The sequence below is a fragment of the Mytilus trossulus genome, chromosome 6, assembly GCF_036588685.1.
Source record: "Mytilus trossulus isolate FHL-02 chromosome 6, PNRI_Mtr1.1.1.hap1, whole genome shotgun sequence".
NCBI lineage: Eukaryota > Metazoa > Mollusca > Bivalvia > Mytilida > Mytilidae > Mytilus > Mytilus trossulus.
In genome coordinates, this window is record NC_086378.1 from 48845083 (window position 1) to 48872380 (window position 27298).

Sequence of the window (27298 nt, forward strand, 5' to 3'; positions counted from 1 at the left end):
AAAGGCAAGAAAAACTGGGTTTCACATGTTCGTGATTTATTATTTAGTCTAGGTATGAATTATGTATGGAATGACCAAGAGAACACTAATGTTGCATTTGAATATATAAAATGTCGTATAAATGATCAATATTACCAGAACTGGTGTACTACTTTGAACGGTTGTGAAAAATTGTGTTTATATAGAAAATTGAAAAATGAGTTTTGTTTAGAAAATTACTTATAATATGATTTTAATAGTAATATACTGACCAGACTGCGTAGTGGAACATTAAAACTAAATATTGAAGTTGGTCGTTTTGACAATATTGTTAGAGAAAATCGTATATGTATATGCTGTCATATGAATTGTATTGAAAACGAGTACCATTTTGTTCTAGTATGTACTGCCTTTAGATCATTGAGACTACAGTTTTTACCAAAATATTATTGTTCATGGCCAACTAATAGAAAGCTTTTACAGGCTAGCTCAAAGAGTCTAACTAAATAACTAAACAATTGTGTAAATTTCTTAATGCGGCATGGAAGTTAAGATCACAAATAATTATTGCATAACAGTTGTAATTATGTGCTTATTATGACCATATTGTGTTGTTCTCTGTTTGTTTACTGTCATTATTATAATTGTATATTATGCTATTTTGCTATAGCATTATGTTTGCTTCTGCAATAAAATATATTCATTCATTCATAATCAATATAAAATTCAAACATACATAATTAACCAATTATAAAATATATTCAAACATTTGTGAACTTGTAATTAGCCTTTCCAGTCATTACTATTCAATACCATAAGATTGAAGTGGCCCTTTGCATTGGCCTGCTACCACCTACTTCATGTAATACTTCAGTTTATGTTAGAATAAGATTTCACAAAAGTTCTGGTTTTATACATCCAGTTCACAAAACAAACCGAATTTTTTTTCCCCACCAAATTAACAAACAGACAACAAAACCAGTTTTTATAATCCTGTATTATCCAGGACTTGAAACAGACAAATCTTTCCCCAAATATGTACTATAGGAAAAATATGCTATCAGTAATTAACTTAAATAAGAGATAAAAAATGACTTATTAAACATATTATTTTCACATGATAAATCATACTTTTTGTTTACATAATCCAAATTAGTACATGTTAGTAATTTGCCATTTTCATGATGTATAGAAAAAGTCTAATTGAACAACACAAAACATAACCATTAATGTATTTTTTTGTTGGTTCACAAACAGTTCATTTTCTTTTAACCCTCAAAAAAGTTATGACATGAATTTGTGACTGTAAAACTTTATTTCTCAGTATATTTTTCAGAAGTTTGTCTCATCGCCACATCCCCATTTTCTAATTATAAACTATTACCAATAAAAAATTATGATATCAAATACAATTAGCCCTGTCATGATTATTTATACAAGTATTTTTTGTTGTTGCTGTTTCTTTATTGTAATAATTATACAATTTTACAGTTTTTACACCATTACCTTCAGAATAATTTGTTTTCATTAATATTTGAAACCTCTATCAGAGTTTCTGATATTTTATGAAATACTGTGTTTTTTTCATAATCAAAACATAAAATAGAATATGTGACTTTGTGCCTTTACTCTACAATAAGTAATAACAAATTATAATAAAGGTCATCCATAACATGTAAAAAACAATTTTCATAAAATTTATTTTTATCATAAATGCATTTAGGCAATCAATCCCGGAAAAATGGTTGCAATCACCATGATGATAATCTTTTAAAGGTATTGTAGATACATTTCATTTCTTTTATATTACAGCACTTAACTGTTTGGTTTTCCCAATGACTATTTTTTTAAATGTGTATACCAATTATTATTGAAAAACATGTCAACATCTGAAAATTATCAGGGATGATTTTTCTTTAAAATAATTTTATCTAAAAATTATGGAAATTTATCAGAAAACACCTTAACTTTTTTAAAACATGTCCCTTTGAACCTTTAATGACAGGCCTAAAGCTAGTAAACTATAACAGATTTTTCAAGAACCTAATTATTTTTTTTAACTCAACCCTGTAAAATATGTCTATTGAGCTCTATACTCAAATGGAATACAGGCTTAACTTTTAATGACAAGAGTCATTCATTCAATGTTAACGTATGAACCTCTCATATTAAAGTACAATCTGATAAGCTTGTTTTTGAGCAAATACTTTCAACGCAATTTTCAGACATGGTGTAAGTACATTTTTTTCAGATTTCATTTTCTGAAGATTATGTCACTGTTTTAACATGATTTAAATGTATTAACAAAAACAATATCCCTCAATAACAGCATCAAATTGTGCATATTCCTTCTTAAGCTTAAAAGTCCATTACGTTTAATGAGGACAAAAATCATATATTTCAATGAATAAATGGCAGGAAAATTTGAATAACTTGTATTGACATTAAAACTTTTAAAGCACTATGCTACACCACATTTTTAATGGATTTCCCTGAAAAAAGCATTTAATATTTCAAGTTGCTAGGGATAAGGCATGCTGGCTGCTTTATACAACAAATGCATACAAAGAACAAAAATAATGTGACCCTAGCCCTGCCATGAAGATCTGGACGATCTGTAGGATGTTCATATTACGTTGTATCGTTACATAGCAAATCGGCTGTGGAGGACGAATGCATGGAAGTGTTTTCAACCTTCAAAAATGTTTGAAGCAAGCTCTGTACTTCTTCTACCAGTGGCTCACAAAACTTTCTGTATCCTTCATTCGTAAAGTGTAGGTAATCGTACATATCTTTTGAATCTATCAGTCCTTCTGAATTGATGAAGGAGGAAAATTCAGCATTCAGGAATGAGATATTTGGGGTTCCACTTAATTTTGAACATAAGCCCTCATTTATCTTGGAAATCTTTTCTCTGAGTGGATTAGGTTTTTCACCTCTTGGAGGAATTCCCTGAAAAATGTAAAATTAAATGAAAATGTTATATCCAAGAGAATACAATACTGTGGGTAATATATTTGAAGTTTATCTTTTTAATCTTGAAAATGTTTTTTTAATGCTATTAAATATAATTAAAGGCCAAAAATGTAACTGCCATACATAGAGAGAATAAAAGTAGCAAAAATAGTGTTTTAAATGTTATAAATGCAATAATTTTATAATAGATGCAGTAGCAAATTACACATCAGAAATGAGATCCTGTCAGTGAGTGTCTAATGACAAATCTGAATGTTTTTGTTTGTTTGTTATTTAGATAATTTGGTGTAGATGGTAGAACTTCATTTCTATTACTAAAAAACTACGTCAAAAAAATGTTTTAGAGTTTATACTTGATATATAATGTCCACGATGTAAGGCACCTGACTCTTGTTAAATACAGAATCTATATGTCTTTTGGTTTTGTTTGTTCACTGTGGCATTGATGAAAAATATCCACATCTTCTTCAATTTTATGTATTTGTTAACCATTCGTTTTGTGTTTGATGTGCTTGAGCTTAAGATTTTGCCATTTGATTACAGATTTTACATTTTTATTTTTCCTAAGACCCTAAGACATTGTTGTCAGAGGTGATATTATTGTTATTTTACATTTTTTTCTATTGACCATGCATCATGTTATCAGATGAACATAGTGAAGATGAGAATATTTTATGCATTTAATTCTCAACTTTATTTACTTTGCCCTCCAACATGTCCAAATATTTTCATTTGAATGCCAATGTTAAATTATGTGTCTGGTTTACTAAGTTATAAACCTGGTATTTTTGATGATTATCTTAAGCCAGATATTCAAATGGCATGTTAATTTACTGATGTCATGAATTTGAACACACAATCAGATTTTCTGCTGAAAATCTAGCATTCGTGAATACAATTTATCGATATGTCTGCTTTTGGGAGATAATCAAATTTTATAGCTGTCTTATTTTATTGATTAAAATTAGTTTCAGATTATTCTAATCCTATAAATAAAACTTATAACAACTAATGCTAAACTATAATTATAGATTTACCAAGACAATTATTTGAGCTTGGCTCTGTCTCTCCTGTATGGCTTTTACAATGGCAAGAATACCCTCGGTCACTTCTTTATCTGTATGGTCATAATTATTTGTCCCAACCAAAAGAACAACAACCTGTAAAATAATTGTATACATGAACATGCTAATGTGTTAAATAATTGCTAGTGAAAACAAGGCAGCACTTGCACCAGCAAAGTGGAAAGGGATGCATATAATTTGCAAAACTTGTTTCCCCATCCACTATAAATAAATATGTTTAAACTAACAATTTCATCTCTTTCGATAGGAAGTATTGAAGTAAACATAGATAATATTGATTTTAAGGTCCAAAAACTAGCCAAATCCCACTCTTTGTTTTTTAAGCAAATGCAAATAGAAGCATTGAATATTTGGAGTTGTCAAAGAACCAAACTTGGTTTTTTTAACCTAAAAGATTATATTAAAAACTAAAAATTCAAAATGAACTAGTTATCTATTATCTGTTTAAAACTGCAAAACATAATTGGAGGGCAAAGTTTCAGGACATATAAAATGCTGAAATTATAAACCTTTGGCTGGACATCATCCATTTCGCCGTTTTCCACCCGCCATAAAACATGCTGTGTCTGGTCACCACCAATACCAAAGTTTAAACTGTGTAAAGGCTGGAACATCTTCACCCATATCTGAAAAAAACAAAAGTTCAGCAGTTATATCTATTGATATATGGGTGGTAAATTTTTGTTAGTGGACTGAAAGTTTAAAATTTGATGATCAATCAGTTAACTAGAAGCAACATTCTTTATTTTTTTTAATTAAATCTGTATAAGCTATAAGTATGCATATAATGGTTTAATTAAATTGTGTTATTCTGTTGCATTCATACTGACATTTATCTCACAATTTCTTAGCTCACAAACGTAATAAAAGTCTGAATTACTTTTGTGGAAATTTGGGAGTCAACAGCCTACAAACATGACAAATGTAGATTACAAATTTAGAAACATTTATTCACTTGAAATTGATTCTGCATTGCATGTGTTATATATGAATGAATCACCTTCCTCAGAGAAATGGTGTGTTATAGTTATGGTTATATGAGTGAGTCACATACCTCAGACAACTGCATGTGTTGTATGGGTAAGTCACCTTCCCAAGAGAACTGCATGTGCTGTATGAGGGGATCACATACCTCAGAGAATTGCATGTGTTCTATGAGTGAGTCACCTACCTCAGACAACTGCACATGTGTTGTATGAGTGAATCACCTTCCCCAGAGAACTGCATGTGTTGTATGAGTGAGTCACCTTCCCAGCAAACTGCATGTGTTGTATGAGATAGTCACCTACCTCAGACAACTGCATGTGTTGTATGAGTGAGTCACCTACCCCAGAGAACTGCATGTATTGTATGAGTGAGTCACCTACCCCAGAGAACTGCACATGGTGTATGAGTGAGTCACCTACCCCAGAGAACTGCATGTGTTGTATGAGTCAGCCACCTACCCCAAAGAACTGCATGTGTTGTATTAGTGAGCCATCTTCCCCAGAGAACTGCATGTGTTGTATGAGTGAGCCACCTACCCCAGAGAACTGCATGTTTTGTATGAGTGAGCCACCTACCCCAGAGAACTGCATGTGTTGTATGAGTGAGCCACCTACCCAAGAGAACTGCATGTGTTGTATGAGTGAGCCACCTACCCAGAGAACTGCATGTGTTATATGAGTGAGCCAATTACATTAGATATTAAATTGCATGTGTTATACAAGTCACAGTGAGTCACCTACCTCAGAGAACTGCAGCTGTTGTATGAGTGAGTCACCTATGAATACAACTTCAGGCTCTCTCTCTTTGGCTTCATACATAAATCTTTTATGCTGTAATAAAATATATACATTATATACCAAACTGAATTTAAAATCATTAGTTCATGTAGTATTAGGTGCAATTCTTCAATCAAATATAATTTTTATTTTTTTCTCACTGTATTTCATGTTTATGTTGTGAAAAAGTTATCATTTTAATATTTGATGAAAAGTCAATTATAAACATGATAACATCAGAGCGAGTAATTCAGTGGTTGTCGTTAGTTCATGTGTTACATATTGGTTTTTTGTTCATTTTCTTATATAAATAAGGCTGCTAGTTTTCTCGTTTGAATTGTTTTACATTGTCTTATCTGGGCCTTTTATAGCTGACTATGCGGTACATGTATGAGCTTTGCTCATTGTTGAAGGCCGTGCGGTGACCTATAATTGTTAATTTCTGTGTCATTTTTGTCTCTTGTGGACAGTTGTCTCATTGGCAATCATACCACATCTTCTTTTTTATAACTTGTACAAACATTTATAATATTTATTTTGGTGTTTGCACATGTTGTATCATGTATGAATAATAAGTACAAAAATTCTCAATCAAGAGGGATATAAGATAATTTTAGAAAAGTTAAAGCATTGATACACACCACCATCATTCATCATTTGACCATAGAATTGGTACATTATAAACATGATAAATAACCACACACTGACAAAACACCTTATTTACAAAGTACAAACATGACAAAAATAGTTCTTCATCCTTTGAGCGGGTGAGTGTGAGTTTGCACAACAGTATCTGCGTTATGGATTTCCACTGCAGATCAATAGTATAGATGTAGACCAATCTTGTCATGGTAGCCCATGTTTAATCTAGTCATGTTAGTATTAGTAATGTGTCTTGTTATCATAAGTTCTGACAGATATTACATGAATTGTTTATAGCCCCATTGTACAAATTTGCCATAGGAATTTCTGTTACGAACAACAAATATAAAAAGACAACTCAAGAGTAAATATTAAAAAAGAATCATGAAAAACAGAGTCCTCAATCATGTCAATAGTCCAAATAATTATATGACGTCTGGCAAGGCTTCTTCTTCTTCTTCTTCCAGGTAAGGAACCGGATTCATTGCTGAATGTTAATGGTTCCGCGCGAAAACTTTACGCAGTGTCGGGCAACACAGATAGATTTCTCTTGGCTATTTACAAATTACATTTAAAACGTTCGCAAAAAAATATACAATTAAAATTATTTACAACTGGTTTTCCTACTTCCTTTCAGAGCATGCCTTCAGGGCAGCTCTGAATCCCTCAACGGTGTTGGTCGCTGTAACTGTTGTTGGTAGGTTGTTCCAGTCCCTGATTGTCCTCGGGAAGAAAGATTGGCCGTAGGTGTCTGTACTTGTTCTTTCTTGGAAAAAGCGGTTTTTACCTCTGGTCCGGTTATCATTCGGGGTCAAATATTGGTGACGGTCTATATCTATAAGTTCATGCTGGATCTTGAATAGCATGCACAATCTATTTGTTTTCCTCCGTTCTTCGAGGCTTTCCCACTTTAGATTTTTAACCATATTTGTGACACAGCCAGGTGTTCGGTCTGTGTAGTTGTTATTCACAAATCGTGCTGCTCTTTTCTGCACCTGTTCAATTGCCTTGATTTTATTTTGGGCAGTTGGGTCCCATACTGTGCTTGCATATTCCACTGCAGGTCTTACCATGGACACATAAGCAGCTGCCTTTACAGGTTTTGTACAGCCTTTGAGGTTTCTACGTATAAACCCCCACGTTCTGTTTCCTTTGCCTACTGTATTGTCTATGTGTTTATCCCATGTTAGGTTGTTGCTGATGGTTACTCCAAGATATTTACTTGCTTCCTCTGTGTCTAGAGTATGACCGTGAAGATGGTACGATGTTTGTATCACTGGTCTATTTTTGGGGGATATTCTAATGACAAGGCATTTTTTGGCATTAAAACTCATCTGCCATTTGTTAAGTCCTTTTGAAGAAGTTCACTGTCAGCTTGGTTGGTGATGGTACGAAAGAGAAGGCTGTCATCCGCAAAAAATTTGGTCTCTGATGTAGATGCTGTTTCTGGCATGTCATTAATGTAGGCCAGGAACAGTAATGGACCAAGGACTGTGCCTAGAGGTACACCAGAGAGAACTGGTACTTGTGAAGAGACGGCACCCTCTAATATCACGCTCTGCTTTCTGTTATGTAGGAAGGAGCGCATCCATTTATTGGTTTTGGGGTTGACGCTGTAGTATTCCAACTTGTGTAGGAGGCAGTGATGTGGTACCTTGTCAAATGCTTTTGCAAAGTCAAGCAGGATGATGTCTACTTGGCCGCTACTTTTTAATTTCGATGCAATGTCGTTGATGGTTACGATTAGTTGGGATTCGCATGATCATCTTTTGCGGAATCCGTGTTGTACATCAGTTAGTATTTTATTTTTGTCAAAGTGGTCCATGATGTTGCTTTGTACAATATGTTCTAAGACCTTACATGTGATGGAAGTTAGAGATACTGGTCTGTAGTTAGATGCTAGGTGCCTTTCGTTTTTTTTAAAAAGTGGAACTACATTGGCATCTCTCCAATCTTGTGGGACTTCACCAGTGTTCAATGATGTTTGATATTGGTCTGTGACAGGGATGGGGTAATTGTAATCTGTAATCGTAATCGATTGTAATTGATTACATTTTTTCAAGTAATCGACAGTTATCTGTAATCGAAGACATTTTCGATTACTTGTAATCGTAATTTAATCGATTACAGCAAAAATTTTGATGTAATCATCGATTATTTTTCGATTACATTTCGATTACTTTAGTAAAATAGTTTGATGAAAAATAACCTATTTCAGAGGAGAATATGTATGTGTTATCACTTTGTAGTACAAATAAAATATTATGCATCATCAATACTTGAGAGTTAAGCAACTGCCTTATTTCTATCTATCATTGTCTATTGTCTCAAGCTGCATTATGAGTAAACATATCCCCTACCTATATTTACTTTATATCTAGTTTTTAAAACAAATGGATGTACATGTATGTGCTTTTCAATAATTCAAGAGCTTTAATATAATAAAGAAAATAGATTTGAAATATTACAATAGATCTTAAATAAGAAATGTGTCTATCTTTCATTAAGGTCTGTTCTACATTTTTAAAAGAAATTAGCTTACATGTATTTGTATTAAATTTCCTGAAAACTTCATTTTCAATCAGAGTTGAAATTAAAGCTTAGAATAGATAAAGTATTCGATTGTAATCAATTACATACTAAAATTTGAGTTATCGATTATTAATCGATTGCACAAAAATCCTTCATATAATCGATTACATTTGTCAGTAATCGTGCCCATCCCTGGTCTGTGAGTAAAGGAGCAAATTGTTCTGCTGCTGCTTTCAGTATAAAGGCTGGTATTGAATCGGGACCAGTAGCTTTATGCGGTTTCAGGTTTTTTAATAATTTGTGGACTCCGTTGGTACTGATTTTTATGTCCTTCATGGTGGAGTATGGACTTTTACCCTTAACTGGAAAGTTTTAAAAGGCTATCTTATTTTTTTTCTGGGACGGCGGAAAAATTTCACCAGGTGCAAATTTGACTTATAGGTGCCGAGTTGACTATAACGGGTGTCATTTAAACCAGGTACCGAAATGAAATGACTAGACCTGTGATCAAAGAACTGGCGACATGTTAAACAGCTGAACATGCTCATGATGCTGAACGACTGGAGAAGTATTAGATATCTATTCTACCTGACTCATCCATCGACCATCGCCTTGCACATCTTCTAGTTGCTTTGGCTCAGTTGCAGAACTCATCTGTGTCTTTAAGTTTGTTAATTTATTAAAATTAAATATAATCGACCGTCTTGTCAGGTTGGTGGCTAAACGGAAGTAATGTAGAACTTGTAATAAAAGAAATAATGACGGTTTGATGAACATATTCTATTATTTTCCGATTCTTGTATTATACACTCTCCAACGGCAACAAACGGAAATCAAGTATTATATATAAGTATTCAGTTGGACTTAACATAATTTGATAAAAAGACTAAATGATCAACAACTATAAATTAAAGATTTAAGACCGTTGCGGTACATTATTTTTTCTTTCTGACAAGTACATTTCCATATCCAAACATAAATTACCTCCCTTCTGCATTTCTTTTCCGGTTGCTAATTTTCCCATTTCGAAACATTGAAAATGTCGATTTGAGGCCATAATATGAAGATATCTGGCTATGGCTGTTTTCAGATCTGATCCTTGTGGTATAATCTGCATTATAATAACATACTCAGCAGTATTTTATGCAGATTACGTCGTAATATGGCATCTTGTTATTCCTGCGATGTCAAACACGTAAGTTGCCAAAATATTAGCCGGTTTCTATGAAAATTAGCACAATTTACAGTCACTTCGTCACCAAGTTTAGTCAAGTTTGTACCTAATCATAACTGCACCTGGTTAATTCGTCACTCATTGTTAATTTGTTAATATAATGTTTGCATGTAAATTCAGGGTAATCATTATGTAGTCCGAGATTACTCTGAGGTCCAACATCTGTTTTGCCAGACAAGCTGTGGCCGTGGGACGTCAGAGCGCATCCAATATAATATTTGCCGACCCAAAATAGATGCGCTGCTTCATCGCTTCTGGTGCCGACTGACAATGACTGAAGGCCTTGGAATTATATAAATCGGGCATCTATCTTTTCATTTTTCATTTATCTTTATATTTATGTAAGTTTCATCTACCTGCCAACCTTTATTTTTCCATATTTTAACAGTTTTCACAGAGACTCATCGATTTCTGCATTTTGCCTTTTATTTTCAAAGATTATCATGTGACCACGGGAAAACAGTGATGATTTATGCAAATAACCATAATGTAACACTTTGTGCATTTACGATGCAAGTTATCTAAATGTCCGAGAGCTTCCGATTGTTCTGGTGGTCGGAACTAAATGCTTAATACCTATCTCCTGTAAAGGAGGTGATAAATCGTGGTTGGCTACTAAATGTTAAACATCGATCTCCTACAACCATGACAGCAGTCAGGGACATAACTCTATAGGGTTATTACAGAAAATAACATACATTTGTTATTGTGGACTAAAAAATCAAAGAACTGTGATAAGATATGTATGTTACATGTTTCAAAGGGACAATATACATCATTAGTTTAGTTAAAATGTATACAAGTTCTATTGATATTACTATTGTCTTTAAGTATACTTCATGTACTTAACTATTGAAAGATATAACAGTTCATAGTATTCCAATTTTGAATAGTACGCCTATATGTTATTACAGAAAAAATATGCCTGTAATAACTAAAGGGTGTTATCACGGCTTCTCGATATCACTTCAAAGCATTTGCTCAGACATAAATCATGCTTAATTACAATGTATTTAAATTTATTGTAAGAAATAATGACCAAAGCATGTAATGAGGTTCTGCGCAAGTTTCTCAGTAATTCCCAAGTGTCTTATATAATAAGTTACATTCCTTTAATAACTAAGCCTTGTTATCACAGCTAAGTTAATTCCTTAATAGCCTTGTCTCATTGATTAACCATGGTTAATCAAAAATGTATTAATTCAATTTAAATATTAATTATCAAGGCTATGCATTTTGTTTCTGCGCAAAGTCTCAAGAGTTCCATAGAGTCCACTATAGATTAAATAATTTTACAAATAACAAACATATGTTATTACAGATTTAGAAAATTTAAAGAAAAGTGTCTGTAATAACACACGTAAGTTATTTTCTGTAATAACCCTATATATAGAGTTATATCTCTGACTGTACAAAGGAGATGAAAAAATATAAATATTTGCATATTTGAGTCTCGAGGCCACAAAGCTTGACGTCCATTTGAAAGTGAAAGTCAAAATGCAGAATTCAATGGGTCTCTGCGAAAACTGTTAATATATGGAAAAATAAAGGTTGGCAGGTACAAATGTAGGTGAAACTTACAAAAATGAAAAGATTAATGAAAAATGAACAGATTGATGCCCGATTTAAATAATTCCAAGGCCGTCAGATGGCACCAGAAGAGACAAAGCAGTGCATCTATTTTGGGTGGGCAAATATCAACTTTTTTTATATGGGACGCGCTCTGATGTCCCACGGCCCCAGCTTTTCAGACGGCAAAACAGCCTTTGGACATCAGAGTAATCTCAGACTAATCATTATGATGCTCATGAGTCCAAACAAAATTATGTGTCTGTTTACAGTTACCCGACTGACCCTTATTTGAGTGCGGACCCTCAGCCATTTTATTTTTGTTGTAAATTGAAAAATTAATAGAACTTGTGTCAAAAGCAAAGTAAGGATGTAAGCAGGTAAGGGTTACCAATAGATTTAATCAATTGCCTGATACATCCCAATATAAAAAAGAAGATGTGGTATGATTGCCAATTAGGCAACTATCAACAAAAGACCAAAATGACACAAACATTATCAACTATAGGTCACTGTACGGCCTTCAACAATGAGCAAAGCCCATACCGCATAGTCTGATATACCAGGCCCAGATAAGACAATGAACATGATGAAAAAACAATTCAAACGAGAAAATTAACGGCCTTATTTATGTACAAAAATGAACGAAAATATGTAACACTTAAACATTTCAATGTTCACAATTGTGAATATGACCATGATGACAGCTGTTTTAAGGAAACTTGCAACTCAAATATTGAAGTAAAATCTTTGCTGCCATTTTCTTCCCACCAATAACCAATAAAAATATGTGTGTAAACTCAGCCCATGGACAACTTGGAGCACGGCAAAACAGACCGTACAACTCAAAATCATGGCGCAAAAAATAAAATGGAAATACTGACCTACCTACCATATTTATTATGATGATGTAACCTTAAACAGACATATATGTATATATTTTTTTGGGGCCTGATGTTTAGTTTTGCTGCATGGTCATGATATCGATGGTTATCATGGTTATACATTTTACATGTAACAAGTAATTTTCTTTGATACTTTAACAATGTATAACATTTGTATGAACGTGATGAACAAATGCAATAGATCAACTAAAATGTTTTAAGTATCAACTATCATGACTATATTTGGCGAATTTTAAGCTAATACAAGACTTACACAAACATGAAAAATGACCTCATGACCAAAACCACAGGAAGGGGTGGTCCAATATGCACACCAACATACTTGCCAACTTTTCAAAATGCTCATGGGGGTCTGTATGTGCAAGATGGCTCTTATAGTCTTACAAAACCTTCAAGGGGGCCTTCAAATATATTCTAATGTTGTTTTTTGGCTTCTCCATACTTTTACAAACCTCTATAGCTAGCCATTGCAAAATTTATCATTTTGTTTAAAATTGTGACAAAATTGCTCAATCAAAAGTTCCATTTGGGAGCCTCCATGGGGGAAAACCCTCGTAAATAGTGACACTGACAGTTGGCAGGTATGCACCAAACCATGGCAGTATAATCAGTTTGTTGATTGGACCATTAATATCTAGCAGAAGCAGAATAGGATGAAATTGAATCCTAATGAATGTTATTGCCCTAAGCTTAAATTAAGAATTTTTACTGTTTTTAAACATGTTAAAGGTGTATTGATCCCAATGATCTTTATTTTTTGACAGGTGGCCTTAAAAATTTAGGCTTTTAGGAGCCTTTTGTTTTATATCACATTATACAATGTTATAAAACATGTATAATAATCTCCCATACATGTATGTTGATCTATGGAGAACAACTGAAAGGTTCTGAAAATCACAAAAAAATAAGTACAGGAAAGGCACTGATCATGAACTGAAATTTACTTTGGACATGGACTAGTCCTAGATTACCATTGTTTACTCTGACGTCTAAGGGGTGTTTTGCCAGACAAGTTGGGCCTATGGGGCGTCAGCGTAATCTCGGACTAGACATGAACATGTGAATGCAGTATTAGTTTACTTTTTAACCACTCTACTCAGTCAGAAAAAAAAGTAGAAAGACACTTAATACAATGTAATAAGAAACCCCCAGAAGTGTTCATGTAATTAAACTGCATGACAGCATTTATTTTTGTTTATCTGTATTTCAGATTATGGGGAACCTTTTGTGTGATCCTCTTCAATCTGATTGTATTTCTAATGACAGTGTCACACATGAGGGCAGTGCTGTCTGACCCAGGGATAGTTCCATTGCCAAAAAATGGACTGGACTTCTCAGATCTTCATGCTGGAAGAACAATACCTAACACAGTAAGTTAAATCAATGGTAAAGTTAGATGTAGTTATATTTATACTGGTTTTGATTGTGCCAATTACATGGTGTCGTATATATTTAATTTAATTACTGTGAACTCATTTATTTTCGTGGGCACCTTTTTTCATGGATGAAGGAAAGCTTGCATGTCCATGGACATTTAATTTCATGGTTTTGCTGAAATCTTTATGCAAGCCTTTAGAAAATTTGTGATTCATTGAAGATTTAATTTTATGGTTAGTCTATACCCACAAAATCCACAAAAATTGGTATAGATTAACAAAAAATAATGAATCTACAGTCATGACAGTAACTACATTGAATATCAATGTGAACTGTGAAAAATATTTTTGCTGGTTATTTTAATTTTTTTATTGCATTGATTTATCACACATGGGATAAAATTTTGCAGGGATATCCATTATTTGTCTGTTACATCAATATTGTTGCTACTTTTCATATACATGTATGTATATACAGGCGATTTGGTGTCACGATATCACAGTAGCATGGGTTTGAATCCCGGCGAGGGAAGAACCAAAAATTTGCGAAAGCAAATTTACAGACCTAACATTGTTGGGTTGATGTTTAGACGAGTTGTATATATATATATATATCATGTATATTGTAACATATATTTCACTTTATCAGGAAATTAGAAAATAAGTTTAAATAACTGTTGTTCTACTACAATGAGAACACATCAAGGAATAATTATTACTTTCTCATTCATAGAAATATGTATAAAATTCGGACCCTACCTGTAATGCCATCAGTGCTATTGCTATGATCACAGTAGTTGTTAAATCTTAATTAGATCAAACTCTCATTAACTCATATGAAATATGATACATGTTTTGAACAATGGTGAACTGAAATATATCCTTTGATTCTTAAGTGAAAATTAAATAGTTGAGTTAGCCATATAAACATTTTATAATGTGATTTAAATTTATTTAAACTATTTTACAGAAGGATGGCTGGAGTGTATGTAATAAATGTGAGACCTACAGACCACCTAGAGCCCATCATTGTAGGATATGTAGAAGATGTATCAGGAAAATGGACCATCATTGTCCATGGTAAGAAGTTGGTAAAGTCCAAACAGCTCAATAAAAATGAGTTTGGCAGTAGCTGGGATTTTTTCTTATTTCTAATAGAAATACCAAAAAAAATGTGTTTTTTTGTAAAACATAAAAAGGGACAATCATTGCACATGGTAAGAAGTTGGTCCAAACAGCTCAATAAAAATGAGGCTGGCAATAGCTGGGATTATTTCTTAACTAATAGAAATAAAAAAAAAAAGTTTTTTTTTTGTAAAACATAAAAAGGGACAATAGAAAGCGCCACATGTATTGAACAGTACAACAAACATGACTGAATGCACCACTAAGACTCTAGCTACTCCTTTAAAAGACTAGACATGCAAACAGTGACAAACAACAATGAACAACATTGTTTTTATTTACTATTCTTAGTTATATATATTTATTTCATTCATATGAAACCCATGTTGTCTTGTGATCTAGGGGGATGCCTACCGTGCAGGTGATTTGGTGTCACATTATCTCAGTAGTATGGGTTCGAATCCCGGCGTGGGATAAACAAAAAAATTGCGAAAGCAAGTTTACAGATCTAACATTGTTTGGTTGATAGTTAGATGAGTTGTATATTTCATTTATATTATATATGTCTTATATGTGAACTTTTAAATAAGAATTATTAATCAATGCCAATAATAATATTTTTCCAGATGAAACAGATCACAGTGTGTCAGTCAAATTTCTGAAAGATCTTACTCTACCTAACTGTTTTTTTTTAATGTCATTAAATGTCATTGAATATGTATGAAAGGCCAATCAAAGCAAAATATACACAAGACATCATGATAAATTGGGTTTGAACATCCATTGACAATAATTACATTCATATAAGGACAAGAATATTATGTAATGTTAACAAATTCAAATATATTTTATATATTTTATTGCAAATCAAAGCACCCACAAGGAGCAGAACAATCAACATTAATTACATACAAATGATTAAAAGTGATTCAATATGATTAAGACACAATGTTATAAAAAAAAAATAATAAAAAAAAATATATTAAGACAAGTACAAGAATACAACAAGCACAGTGTTTAATAATATTAGGGGGGGGGGGGGGTCACTGGGTGTTTCTATATCTATATATTATTTAAGGAAACTTTCCTATATGAGGATAAATTTTCCAATAATTCTCTGAGTTTCTGGAGTATGAAAGTATCTTCAGAGGACATTAGCCAAATAAATTGTGATTTAATATCTAAACCACTAAAATTTTTAAACCGTTGTTTTATTTCATTTAAAAAGTTGAAACAAATATTTGAAAGTTTTTGGCACTGAAGAAGAAAATGAATTTCATCCTCAACCTCAGTACCACACAATTTACAGATACGTTCTGACACTGTCAGATTTTTGTACCTTCCCTCTCAATTTCTAAATCGTGAGCACTGATACAGAATTTTGTTAAATAATGACTATATCTAAAATTTTCCTGCAAAAGGTAATTTTCTAAGCAAAATCTGCTTTTAAAAAGTCTATAAGTTCTGAGCTTGTTACCATATAGTTTATTGCCTATGAAATCATTATTAAGCTCAGTTTGCCATATTAAATCATATTTTGATTGCATCTTTTTGCATAAATTACTTTTTAACTTCGTCTTTAAATTCAGTGCATAATTTTCATTGATGCTAAAGTATTTAAATAAAGTTTGAATACTGGTATACCAGCTCTTTTTCTGCTCATCATGTAGAGATTTTGAAAGGTTGAAAGCCTCTTTTAATAATAAGTCATCAGATTTTTTTAAACGTATATTATATTTAAACGTATTTAACAAAACCTCCAAAAATAGAGGATATCTGCCCAGTTCACCCATAACTGCAATATTTGTTGCTTTTTTACTTACTCCAAGTATGAATTTACAAAAGCATAAATGAGCTTTCTCTACTGCCAGGTCTCCACATAGTTTTTTATAATAGTTATCCCCTTGAGAGTTTAGTTTGTGAAAGTTAACATGATTAATGTCAACCCTGTTTGTAATATACTGTAAGACAAGCTGGGTCAGATTTTTTACATGATATTTCACATTAAAATTGAGATTGGTAATTATGTAGGATATGTGAAAGAGACAACAACTAAAGGCCAACCAAATAGCAGATGACAGCAAAAGGCCACCACTAATTACTCTGATTCAACCAGTCATTGCTCTTATTTCTAAATATATACTGCATGTTTAGCTTAGAAACAGCAACAATTTAAAGTGACTTTTGATGTACTAAGAATTTTCAGTATATATGTCATGTATGTAAAAAAAAAATCTCAAATATACTTACATGGTGTATCTGTGTATTTTGATTCCTGATATATATTATGTATTATCATGTATTATTATATATATACAGAACTTACTTTTGGCAGCATATGGTATTTTCATTTTATTTTACTTTTTCAGGATAAATAACTGTGTTGGAGAGTTGAATCAAAAATATTTTATACAGTTTTTGTTTTATGTTGGTAAGTTTAAAAGTTATTGTATATTAAAATTATTTTCATTATCATGCAGTGTGAATTCATAAAATTGAGAATGGAAATGGGGAAAATGTCCAAGAGACAACAACCCCACCAAGCTAAAGGCCACCAATGGGTCTTCAATGCAGCGAGAAAATCCTGCACCTGGAGTTGGTCCTCAGCTGGCCCCTAAATAAAATTGTGTTATAGTTCAGTTTTTTCATGGGTTGAGGTAAATTTGTATTTTCGTGGATATTTGATTTCGCAATTCATTATTTTGCCAAAGTTTGCATAGTTACAGGCTTTATGATATATAATACAATGTATACTTTGAATGTTTAAATTCATCATGTTCGTAAAAATTGGTATCTCTGGAATAATGATGAATCCACAGTATTTGTGTTAGATGATTGCATAATTGGCACAACCTAACACATTAAACACAAGGCATTTTCTATCTGACAACAGTATTCAATCAGTTAAAGTTTATTTAGCTGTAAGCTTGTTGGTCATAATAAGGAATCAATGTTTAAAAATATACATTATCTTTAAAGACTCTACATGTATATCTTCAAGAATTTGTCAAATTAGTGAAAATATACAGGGGTGGATCCAGCCATTTTAAAAAGGGGGTTCCAAACCCAGAGTAAAGGGGGGTTTCCAACCATATGCCTCCATTCAAATGCATTGATCGTCCAAAAAAAGGACGGGTTCCAACCCCCAAAACAACCCCTCCCCCCTGGATCCGACACTTACTTAGAATTGCCAAATTGTGAATTGAAAAATATGGATCCACAGGAATTATCAAATGTGTTAGTTATTGCAGCACAAAAAAGTGATTGAATCATTACACAAATCCTGCAAATTAAAAAAATATTCACAATAACAAATATTTTAGAGACTGAGATAATATTGAGAAATCTTCACATAAATAAATTGTTTTAAATTTTCATTTTCGAAAAGAAATCTACATATGTTCATATAAACCAACATTTGTGAACTAAACAGTGCATAAGATGTTAACTTTTTTATGCAAACATGTAGCAAGGGAAAATCTTATACTCTCTATGAACATGAGTTAGAACTATATGTGTGCATATCTGTCTATAAAGTTTATTGCTGATTTAATCATTACAAGCTGGAAGGATTACCATTTTATATCCATCTATCTAAATTAGATACATGTATCTAAAACAACTATTATAACAGAAAAAGTTTGATTTTCATGACATAGAAAACATCAACTTAACCTCTTTATTTGTAGGTATGGCTAGTTGCTATGCAACTACAATGGTGATCACATCCTGGGTAATGGATCCCAATGTTACCAGCACATATAAGCACACAAAACTGTAAGTAAATTGGATAAACTTTTGAGTAAAATTATATCTATATGCATCTTTAAACTTTTTTTATTTAAAACTTGTAAACATAAGGAAAAAACACAAAAATTCATCTACCGTAGTATTATAACATAATTGAATATGAGAGGATATATTTGATGAAAGAACATAATTATAAACACATGTGCTCAAAATATGCAATTTTAATTAAACTAATGCTGTTTCATTAACCATGTTTACATTACATTTTCTTCAGCATACATTCTGTGATCCTGATAGTGGAGTGTGTTTTATTTTGTAGAGTATATAATTGAGACATGTTTTATTTTCTTCAGCATACATTCTGTGATCCTGATAGTGGAGTGTGTTTTATTTTGTAGAATATATAATTGAGACATGTTTTATTTTCTTCAGCATACATTCTGTGATCCTGATAGTGGAGTGTGTTTTATTTTGTAGAGTATATAATTGAGACATGTCTTATTTTCCTCAGCATACATTCTGTGATCCTGATAGTGGAGTGTGTTTTATTTTGTAGAGTATATTATTAAGACATGTTTTATTTTCTTCAGCATACATTCTGTGATCCTGATAGTGGAGTGTGTTTTATTTGGAATGTTTGTTATAGCTATTGGTTGTGATCAGGTATGACTGTATCCATAAAACTGTTGATTTATTATTTTTGTGGGTACCAATTTTTGTGGATTTAGAAAAACTGTAGTATCATGGATATTGATTTTTATGGTATACCGGTAATCAAGGTCTGCATATAGACCTATAGAAAAGGAGTAGGTCACCAAAATATAGCAGTTTTACAAAATTGTCAAAATGTTAACTTTTAGTCATTTATTAGATAGTAGAATGTTTCTGCTACATAAATGTGGGCCGTTTTTGACAATACACTGCACATATATCGGGAAATAGCACCATTAAGTCATGCTAAATTACTGAAATCTTCACAATTCCAGCATTTTAGTTCAATTTTAGACGGTTTTCGTGTAAAACGCAAGTGGCCGCATTCGTATTCATCGTTTATATTGCAATGTAAGTTGTATTTGATGATAATACGTAACATATTTAAAGGTTGAGGATTAACACGGATGCAGCCACTTTCATTTTGGACAAAAAACATCTGAAAAGTGACATTCTTCTGCATATTTAGTAGATTTTTTCAGCGAAAAATCTTTCACATAATCTAATTGATTCAAATGAAATAGAAACTTAAGTGGTCAAAAAGTGGTCAAAATCCTTCCTCAGATGAACATGATATTTGAGGCCCAAATCTGTCCTTACCAGACCTAGTCCTTTGTACTTCCTTGAACTTTTCGTGGTTCAGGTATACTTATCAAATCCATGAAAATTGGTATTCCACAAAAAAATAAAGAAACTATAGATTATTCCAAAAAAACTTTTTCTTATGCATTATAACTTGCACAATAAAAACTAGTTTTATCACTTTCAATAATTTTAAGATCGGCACTTAAGGGGGCTCGCAGGTCTAAATGAAATTTTACATTTAATATAAGATTTCTCTATATTTTTCTATAAATGAACTTTATCTTATCCTTAATAGAAAAATGGAATAAAAAAATTGGATCACCGTTCATTTACGCTCACAATATGCCGTCGAAAGAAGCATACATTTTTGTTAATGTCCTTTTTTTCTGTTGAACTAATAGGAGAAATAGCGGTAATATCGAAATTAAAAAGAACTAAATTACAGAAATTGCTTAAATTTTACAATTATTTAGTTTATGTACAGCTTTTTCGAAAACAACAATTAAAAATATAGGTCACCGATGAGTTAAAAAAGATATTTCAATTTTAATGCCAAAAATGGCATTTTTGAACCAAAGGGAAATAATTTTATAGAGCTTTTTCAATGATATCGACATTTTAAAAGTGACCTGGGGTCAAAACGAATTGATTTTTTGGAATAATTTTTGTACCATATGATAAACTAACAACTACTGAAGGTAATTAATATAATTTGTAATGGAAAAAAGAAGTTTAATTTTTTTCTGAAAATCTTATACCCGCATTCTCCTTAAACAATTTTTGTTATTTTTCTCTGAGACTGCATAAGTTATCTTAATCTAAAAACTATTTTGGACTGATTCAAATCTAAGCAACCCATAATCTATCAATCAATCAATCTGAAGAAAAATATTTCCAGATGTAATGTTTTATAGGAATTTTATAAAGCTTATTGTACCCCCCACTATAAGAATGGGGCTATACTGATCAAAAACTGTAATCACCTTGTCTGTAAATCTTTTCATCCAACAAATCTTTTGTTACATTTTATTTTGATACATCTGAACAGAATTCAGACTTAATTTTGGTCGGCAGTTTGAAATCGATGAGTTATAAGTTTTGATATTGTATTGTCAAATTTTGATTTTCTTGGTTTGCATTCATTGTGGCATTATTTATTATTTTTTCAGATATCTTCCATATTAGGAGATGAAACTCAAGTAGAACAAGTGAAAAAAGAAGGAATAAGAAGAGAGAAAAAGTCAATGTATTCTTTGCTTCAAGAGGTCTTTGGTAGAGGTAATTGAGTTAAATGTGATTTTCCTTACAAGCACAAATGATCCGAGGGAAAGGCACTTGACAATTGACAACCGATCGTCACACTTATAGCTAATCTCATTGTCTAGGAAATTTTGAGCATTTAGTGTCAATCTGATCCAGAATATTTTAAAATCTTTTTATCAAAATGCTTTAATTCCTTTTGGGTGTAAAATGGACACAAAGAAGTTTCCATTGTTCTGAATTTATTTGTATAATACAAACTTAAATAACAGCATTAAGTATATAAAGAATAACAAAATTTTTTTTATTATCCAAATTAATGGACAAATTTCAATGTCTAACTTAACACATTTAATTTAAAATTGATATTAAACTTTACAGCAGAAACATCATATTGCATTTTTTTCTTGAGTTATGTCCCTTTGATCATTGAAGTCTCAGATTGCTAACCTTGTCCGGGTACCTACATGTAGTATAGCTGAAAAAATATTTTACTAATTGCTGAATAGGAGTATAATATATTCAAGATGACAAAACACACTTTTCTCCAATACTACTTAATAGAAGGTTTAAAACAGATTGGCAATGATGAGTTGTAACAGGCTTAATTGTGTACGTTTTAGATCTTTCAGAAAACTATACTCTCTGTTTTCTGTTTTTACAAATAGAGTATGTCACTACTACATCACATTTTATAGCTTAACTATACCATGTATAAAGTATGTGTTCTCATTGTTGAAGGCAATATAGTTGATTATACTTGCATACGTCCAATCATTAGAACTTTGGTGATTAGTTGTTTTATTTGCAATCATAGCACTTCTCCTTATTTTTATATTCATTGCCTTTTTTTCTTTGCAGGTCATCCATTAGGTTGGTTATGTCCGCTGTTCACTGAAGCATCAAAAGAACGGCCATCAAAACAGTATATTGTATAAAACATATCAGTTGATAAAAGACAGCATATCGATCAAATTGAATCATCTACTGTATTTCCAATGTCCTGCAATATAAGCCCACAGAAGATAGAGCTTCAACATGGCTCATGAGTTGTCAATAAATGGATTCTTTAAGTCTATGGCCATTACTGGTAGTTACTCTGAAGGACGCAGACTTCAGTTTTATTTGGAGTCTTAAAACCATATACTGCATATTTTATCAAATTGAGAAATTATATACAGATTTACCATGGAGGTTTGAAAAATAAGATGAAATGTTAGCTACTAACAGAAATATCAGTAGACTTTTTACATCTGTCTGGTTCAGTGTTCCCTACTCAAATTAATGTTACAGGGGCATCCAGGTCTTATACGAGAATTGTATGTATGTATTTTACGAATGTTATGATTGTCTGTGATATCTGGGGAACATGATAGACATGATATTTGTAGATAAAAATCATTCCATAAGTGCATTAGTAATTTAAATCTATATGTTGAATATTCAGTGGTATCTCTTTACTTCTTTCTTTAAGCAGTTGTGTGCTATTGTTAAACTAGATATATTATTTTCTTTTATTTTCTTTTATCAAATTTGAATTTTGGTAGATAGATTTGGAAGTTAATTTCAACAGCTAAAAAGAAGATGGGCTTTTCTGCAACGTAAAAGTCATTGCAAATAGATTTTTTTTATTGTAACAATGTGGAACAATTTTTTTTCCTTAATTAGAAATGTTTATGATTGGTATTTATTTTTTTATCTGCTTTTCATTTAGGCCTACTTTTGAGTGTCTAGTATGCAAAATCCCATACCCGTGATTATTTTCAATTAGTACAAAAAAATATGTCTTTTGATAATATGCATAATTATCCTGTCTCTTAAGCCTCTTGTTTGTAATTTGCATTTTCTCAATATGTATTAAATCATGTTTTTAATTTAGATCTTGTGGTATTTTATGTTATATAGATTTTTTGGTTTATATATTCAGGGACTCATTTCACGAAAAAAAATCTGTAATTAACATTTCAATACAACATTTTTTTCTTAAGCTTTTTTTGTGACAAGATTTCTTATGTGAAATTAGAGCCTCAGAACTACTGAATCATAAAAAAATGTAATGTAATAAAAACAGCAACAAAGTTGTAAGTCTGTAAATACTTTTCTCTAATTCTATGGTGATTTATCCCTTTCTGAACCCATTGTATAAAAAAATTTAATCAACGTGTGGTTGCTGGTGATCTCAAAAGATCATTGGATGATTTTAAGGGTCATGACCTTTTTAGCTAATTGGATGAATCAAAATTTGATAACAGGTGTTAATGAAATTGACAACTTCGTGCAATGTGAAAGGCACTCGAAGGGGATTTTCGGTTAACAAAAAAAGGAAAATGTCTTTTTAATCATAAGAGAAACAGATTCTTACATTGTTACTCATGGATTATCGGATTTATCCAATCTTGATAGTTAAATTATAAATTTTAAAGTCCTCGCCGAGGCAGCTCGGACTTTAAAATTGATAATTTAACTATCTCGATTGGATAAATCCGATAATCCACTGGTATCAATGTAAGAATCTACTTTTATTACAAGAGGTTAGCTCTCTATAGTCTTAGATTAAAGAGGAAAATATATTAAAAATTATAACTCATGTTATTTCTTCCTGTAAGAGAGTTTGAATATGTGTGTATAACTTGCATATAAGTGCTTCTTTCTTGGTAAGAATTTTTATATCTTGAGTAATTTTGAGTTTGTTGTAAATTAGCAGTAAGCATTAACCCTTTCAACGCTACACAAAAAAATAGAAAAATGGCTGCTGCTGCTGCATTTTTTTTTTAGTTCATTCACTAGAACAGTATTTTCCTTTTCAGACTGCTGTATCTTTTTTATTATATGAGATACAGAGAAAGTTATTGCATGAAAAATGCTCAGGAGAGCATGAACTGTAATGTTAGGCAATTATTTTTCTGAAATTTTTATCAGGTTACCTGCGTTTTCAGGTAATTAACAGGTAAAAGGTGTAATTTATTACACTTGTGTTGAATTTTGAATAAAAACTACTTTTAGTCTTCATTTATTTTGTTGTTTTATCTGCCATGTTGTAAAGAAGACACCAGTTGTCCGATTCCGTAGCGTATTGTACCATACATAACGTTTTATGTAATCGTGGCACAAATAAATAGCTCCGTCCTAAAAAATTTCAGTCAACTTACGTTTTCCCCCCTTTTTCTACGTCTCGTAATGATAGATGAAATCATATATCCCACACGAATTTAATGTAATAAATACATTGAGATAACAAGAAACCTTTTAACTAATCCTCGTTGTTAGTTTCGCCAAGGAAATGCTAAAATTTTTCCATATTTACAGCTTCGTTTCCGATTTCCACCATTTACATTTGTCAAAATATTTGTTTTTATTTTCCTTCTATTTTCCTTCTACTGCATGATTTTACTATAAAAATTGTCGGGATTTCAAGCGCAAATGAGACCTTGCATATCCTAGATTCAAACGAGGAAAAATTAGAGAGAACCAGAATGAAAACCGAATGGTTTTAGAGTCCTAATGAAAAATCCTTTTTCATCGCGGAATATGCCGCGAATAGCAGTGGCGAACGGCGTACATCATCACGGCATATGCCGTGTATAGCGTTGAAAGGGTTAAGATACAGTCATGACAGTTCAACCTTAAAGTGTTTCATACATCAATTACTGTGTCACATGGATTTAAAAAAATGAACAAACATGACAGAAGCTTTTTTGTAAAAATACAAATTTAGAATTTTGTTTTGACATTTTTCAATATTTAACTGCTAAGTGTCTTGGAACTTTAGTAAAAAAAATTATCCAAGTTTTGAATATTTTTTTTTCATTTTTTTTGCATTTTACAAATTAAAGGATTAAGTTTGTTTAGCAGTTAGAGAAGCTTACAGTCAATGATTAACTATTTAGACATTGTCAACTTCCATGGAATATTTTGAAACTTGAAAATAAGCTTCTAAAAGTTCAAGGAATAGTAATATTATCTGATGGGAAAAAGCTTTTGTGGGTATTTTTTACGGTATACAAAAGTATCCCTGATAAATGGACTTAATTTTTGTTATCAATATTACACTTGTTCACTGACATCAGCGATTGTGAGTGAGAAGCATTGTTTAATAGAATCCTTAACAATTTTTTAAGGATTTTCATAATGCTTTTTTTTTCAGTCTATTGAATAGTTTTAATTATATCATTTTTCATGACTTTATTTATTCTATTGATTTTTTTAATTATATATATCATTGGTTTATTTTCTTATTTTGTGTTTTTATACTTTATATAGCACAATAGTGGAAGTATCATTGATTTATGAGGATTCAGTTTGTAGTTTCATAATACTTTGTGAATAACTAATAGGTGGAAAATTTACATTTCATAAGAGGTTGAAAACACATGGTTTGATTTTGAAATCCATTATAATTGAAACTAGATGTACATAGGTTCAAAATATTTATCAATACTAATATCTGTAAATAAGCATCGTGTGCACCTTGTAAAATTGTTTTAAAATAGAATTTATATTTTATGTAAATGCAATAATTGGTGCCAATAATAATGTGTATATATGGACTTATGTATTTATTGTGAAAGTATTTTTCCACTATGATTTTTTACAATAATTTTTGTGATCAATATTTTTATATTTTGCTTCTTCAGTACAGTAGAATTAATGCTAATGCAAAGAATTTTAGTTTGTAGCTTAATTAATCTATTCAAAGTACTACATTTAAATTTGTACATTGACTTTGTAAAGTTGTACATGATGTATGGTATTGCATCAGAACTGTGGTTTATATATAGGTCAGAAGATTTAATCAACTAAAGCATTTAGTTTTCAAATATAAACAATGGATGAACCACAAATTTGAGTACCGTTATCCATTGCCAAATGAATTTACTATCTAGGCTCATATTGAGAAATTGTCAAAAACAAAAATTTGGGCTTTGCTTATTGATGAAGGCCCTTTGGTGATTTGTTCATTTCTGTGACAATTGGTATCTTGCGAAGTGTTGTCTCATTGGCAATAATATCACATCTTCTAATTTTTATATTTGATAATCAATATAAACGCAAGGTTTTCTCAGTCCACAAATTTTGATAATTATGAAAAAAAAACTTCAAATACTTGTTAGAAATTCAGATTTTATTGTTATTAAACACATAGTGTAGTTATTTGTTTGATTTGTTTTGTACATGATCAGTATTTTTATTGGTTTCATGATCATCTTGAAAATGTTTTCATTTTATATGTTTAATAAATTTTTTAGCTTCATTTGAAATGTTTCTTTTGTACTGTAAATCTAGAAGTTATTGCAAGGTTATTAGTAATGCAGGTAATACGATCGAACCACAATTACACTAATAATTATAAAAACCCACAGTCTGAAATCTGATACATATAACTGTATGTAGATTTTCCTTAAATGGCAATAATTAAAAATCTTGCAATTTAGCCATTCTTCAGAAAGTCAAAGGGGACACTAGGTTTGCAATTCATTTGTCTGTCTGTCCAACCATCAGTCCATCTTCGCTAGCCAAGGATTACGATCCACTCCCGCTCTCTTCACCCTTGGTGGATTGAGCCAACGTTTGTGATAACAATGTTGCGCCATCTATCGGAAGATAAAAATCATGACAATTCTGAATACATTAGTCTTGACCAATGGTAGCACTTGAACTCTTCAATTTGGATGTAAAAACACGGTAGCGTCTAGATTCTACACACTTGGTAAAGTTGGAAATAGAAGCATACGTCAACATTCATGCATTTGTGCATGAAACATACACAGGAACTTCTATTTGTTGATTAAAAACATTCAAGTTTCAA

At 31.6% G+C, this 27298-nt stretch overlaps 2 protein-coding genes across 2 annotated transcripts; one reads left to right on the top strand and one right to left on the bottom strand.

The window, feature by feature from the left end:
- Window positions 1-936: 936 nt before the first annotated feature.
- On the bottom strand, window positions 937-9725 carry LOC134721460 (platelet-activating factor acetylhydrolase IB subunit alpha2-like). The gene is made up of 5 exons (XM_063584505.1): window positions 9566-9725; window positions 5768-5857; window positions 4550-4666; window positions 3993-4115; window positions 937-2931 (listed from the first exon to the last, which is right to left on the bottom strand). The coding sequence occupies exons 1-5, from the start codon at window positions 9629-9631 to the stop codon at window positions 2611-2613; spliced, it is 717 nt and encodes a 238-aa protein (XP_063440575.1). The 5' UTR covers window positions 9632-9725; the 3' UTR covers window positions 937-2610.
- A 271-nt stretch (window positions 9726-9996) lies between these two features.
- On the top strand, window positions 9997-26743 carry LOC134721461 (palmitoyltransferase ZDHHC3-like). The gene is made up of 8 exons (XM_063584507.1): window positions 9997-10172; window positions 13896-14055; window positions 15032-15141; window positions 17556-17617; window positions 18876-18963; window positions 19527-19599; window positions 21402-21510; window positions 22354-26743. Exons 1-8 carry the CDS (start codon window positions 10054-10056, stop codon window positions 22428-22430), a joined length of 798 nt encoding a protein of 265 aa, XP_063440577.1. The 5' UTR covers window positions 9997-10053; the 3' UTR covers window positions 22431-26743.
- The last annotated feature ends 555 nt before the right edge of the window (window positions 26744-27298 follow it).

Coding starts and splice junctions, on each gene's coding strand:
- LOC134721460 (XM_063584505.1), bottom strand. CDS start 9,631: ATGAGTTCTGCAACTGAGCCAAAGCAACTAGAAGATGTGCAAGGCGAT. Junction 4,667..5,767: donor AACAGCTGCAGTTCTCTGAG/GTAGGTGACTCA, acceptor TGTTTTTTTCAG/ATATGGGTGAAGATGTTCCA. Junction 2,932..3,992: donor AAGCTCAAATAATTGTCTTG/GTAAATCTATAA, acceptor TACATTTTTCAG/GGAATTCCTCCAAGAGGTGA.
- LOC134721461 (XM_063584507.1), top strand. CDS start 10,054: ATGGCTGTTTTCAGATCTGATCCTTGTGGTATAATCTGCATTATAATA. Junction 10,173..13,895: donor ATTCCTGCGATGTCAAACAC/GTAAGTTGCCAA, acceptor TCTGTATTTCAG/ATTATGGGGAACCTTTTGTG. Junction 19,600..21,401: donor TAGCTATTGGTTGTGATCAG/GTATGACTGTAT, acceptor TTATTTTTTCAG/ATATCTTCCATATTAGGAGA.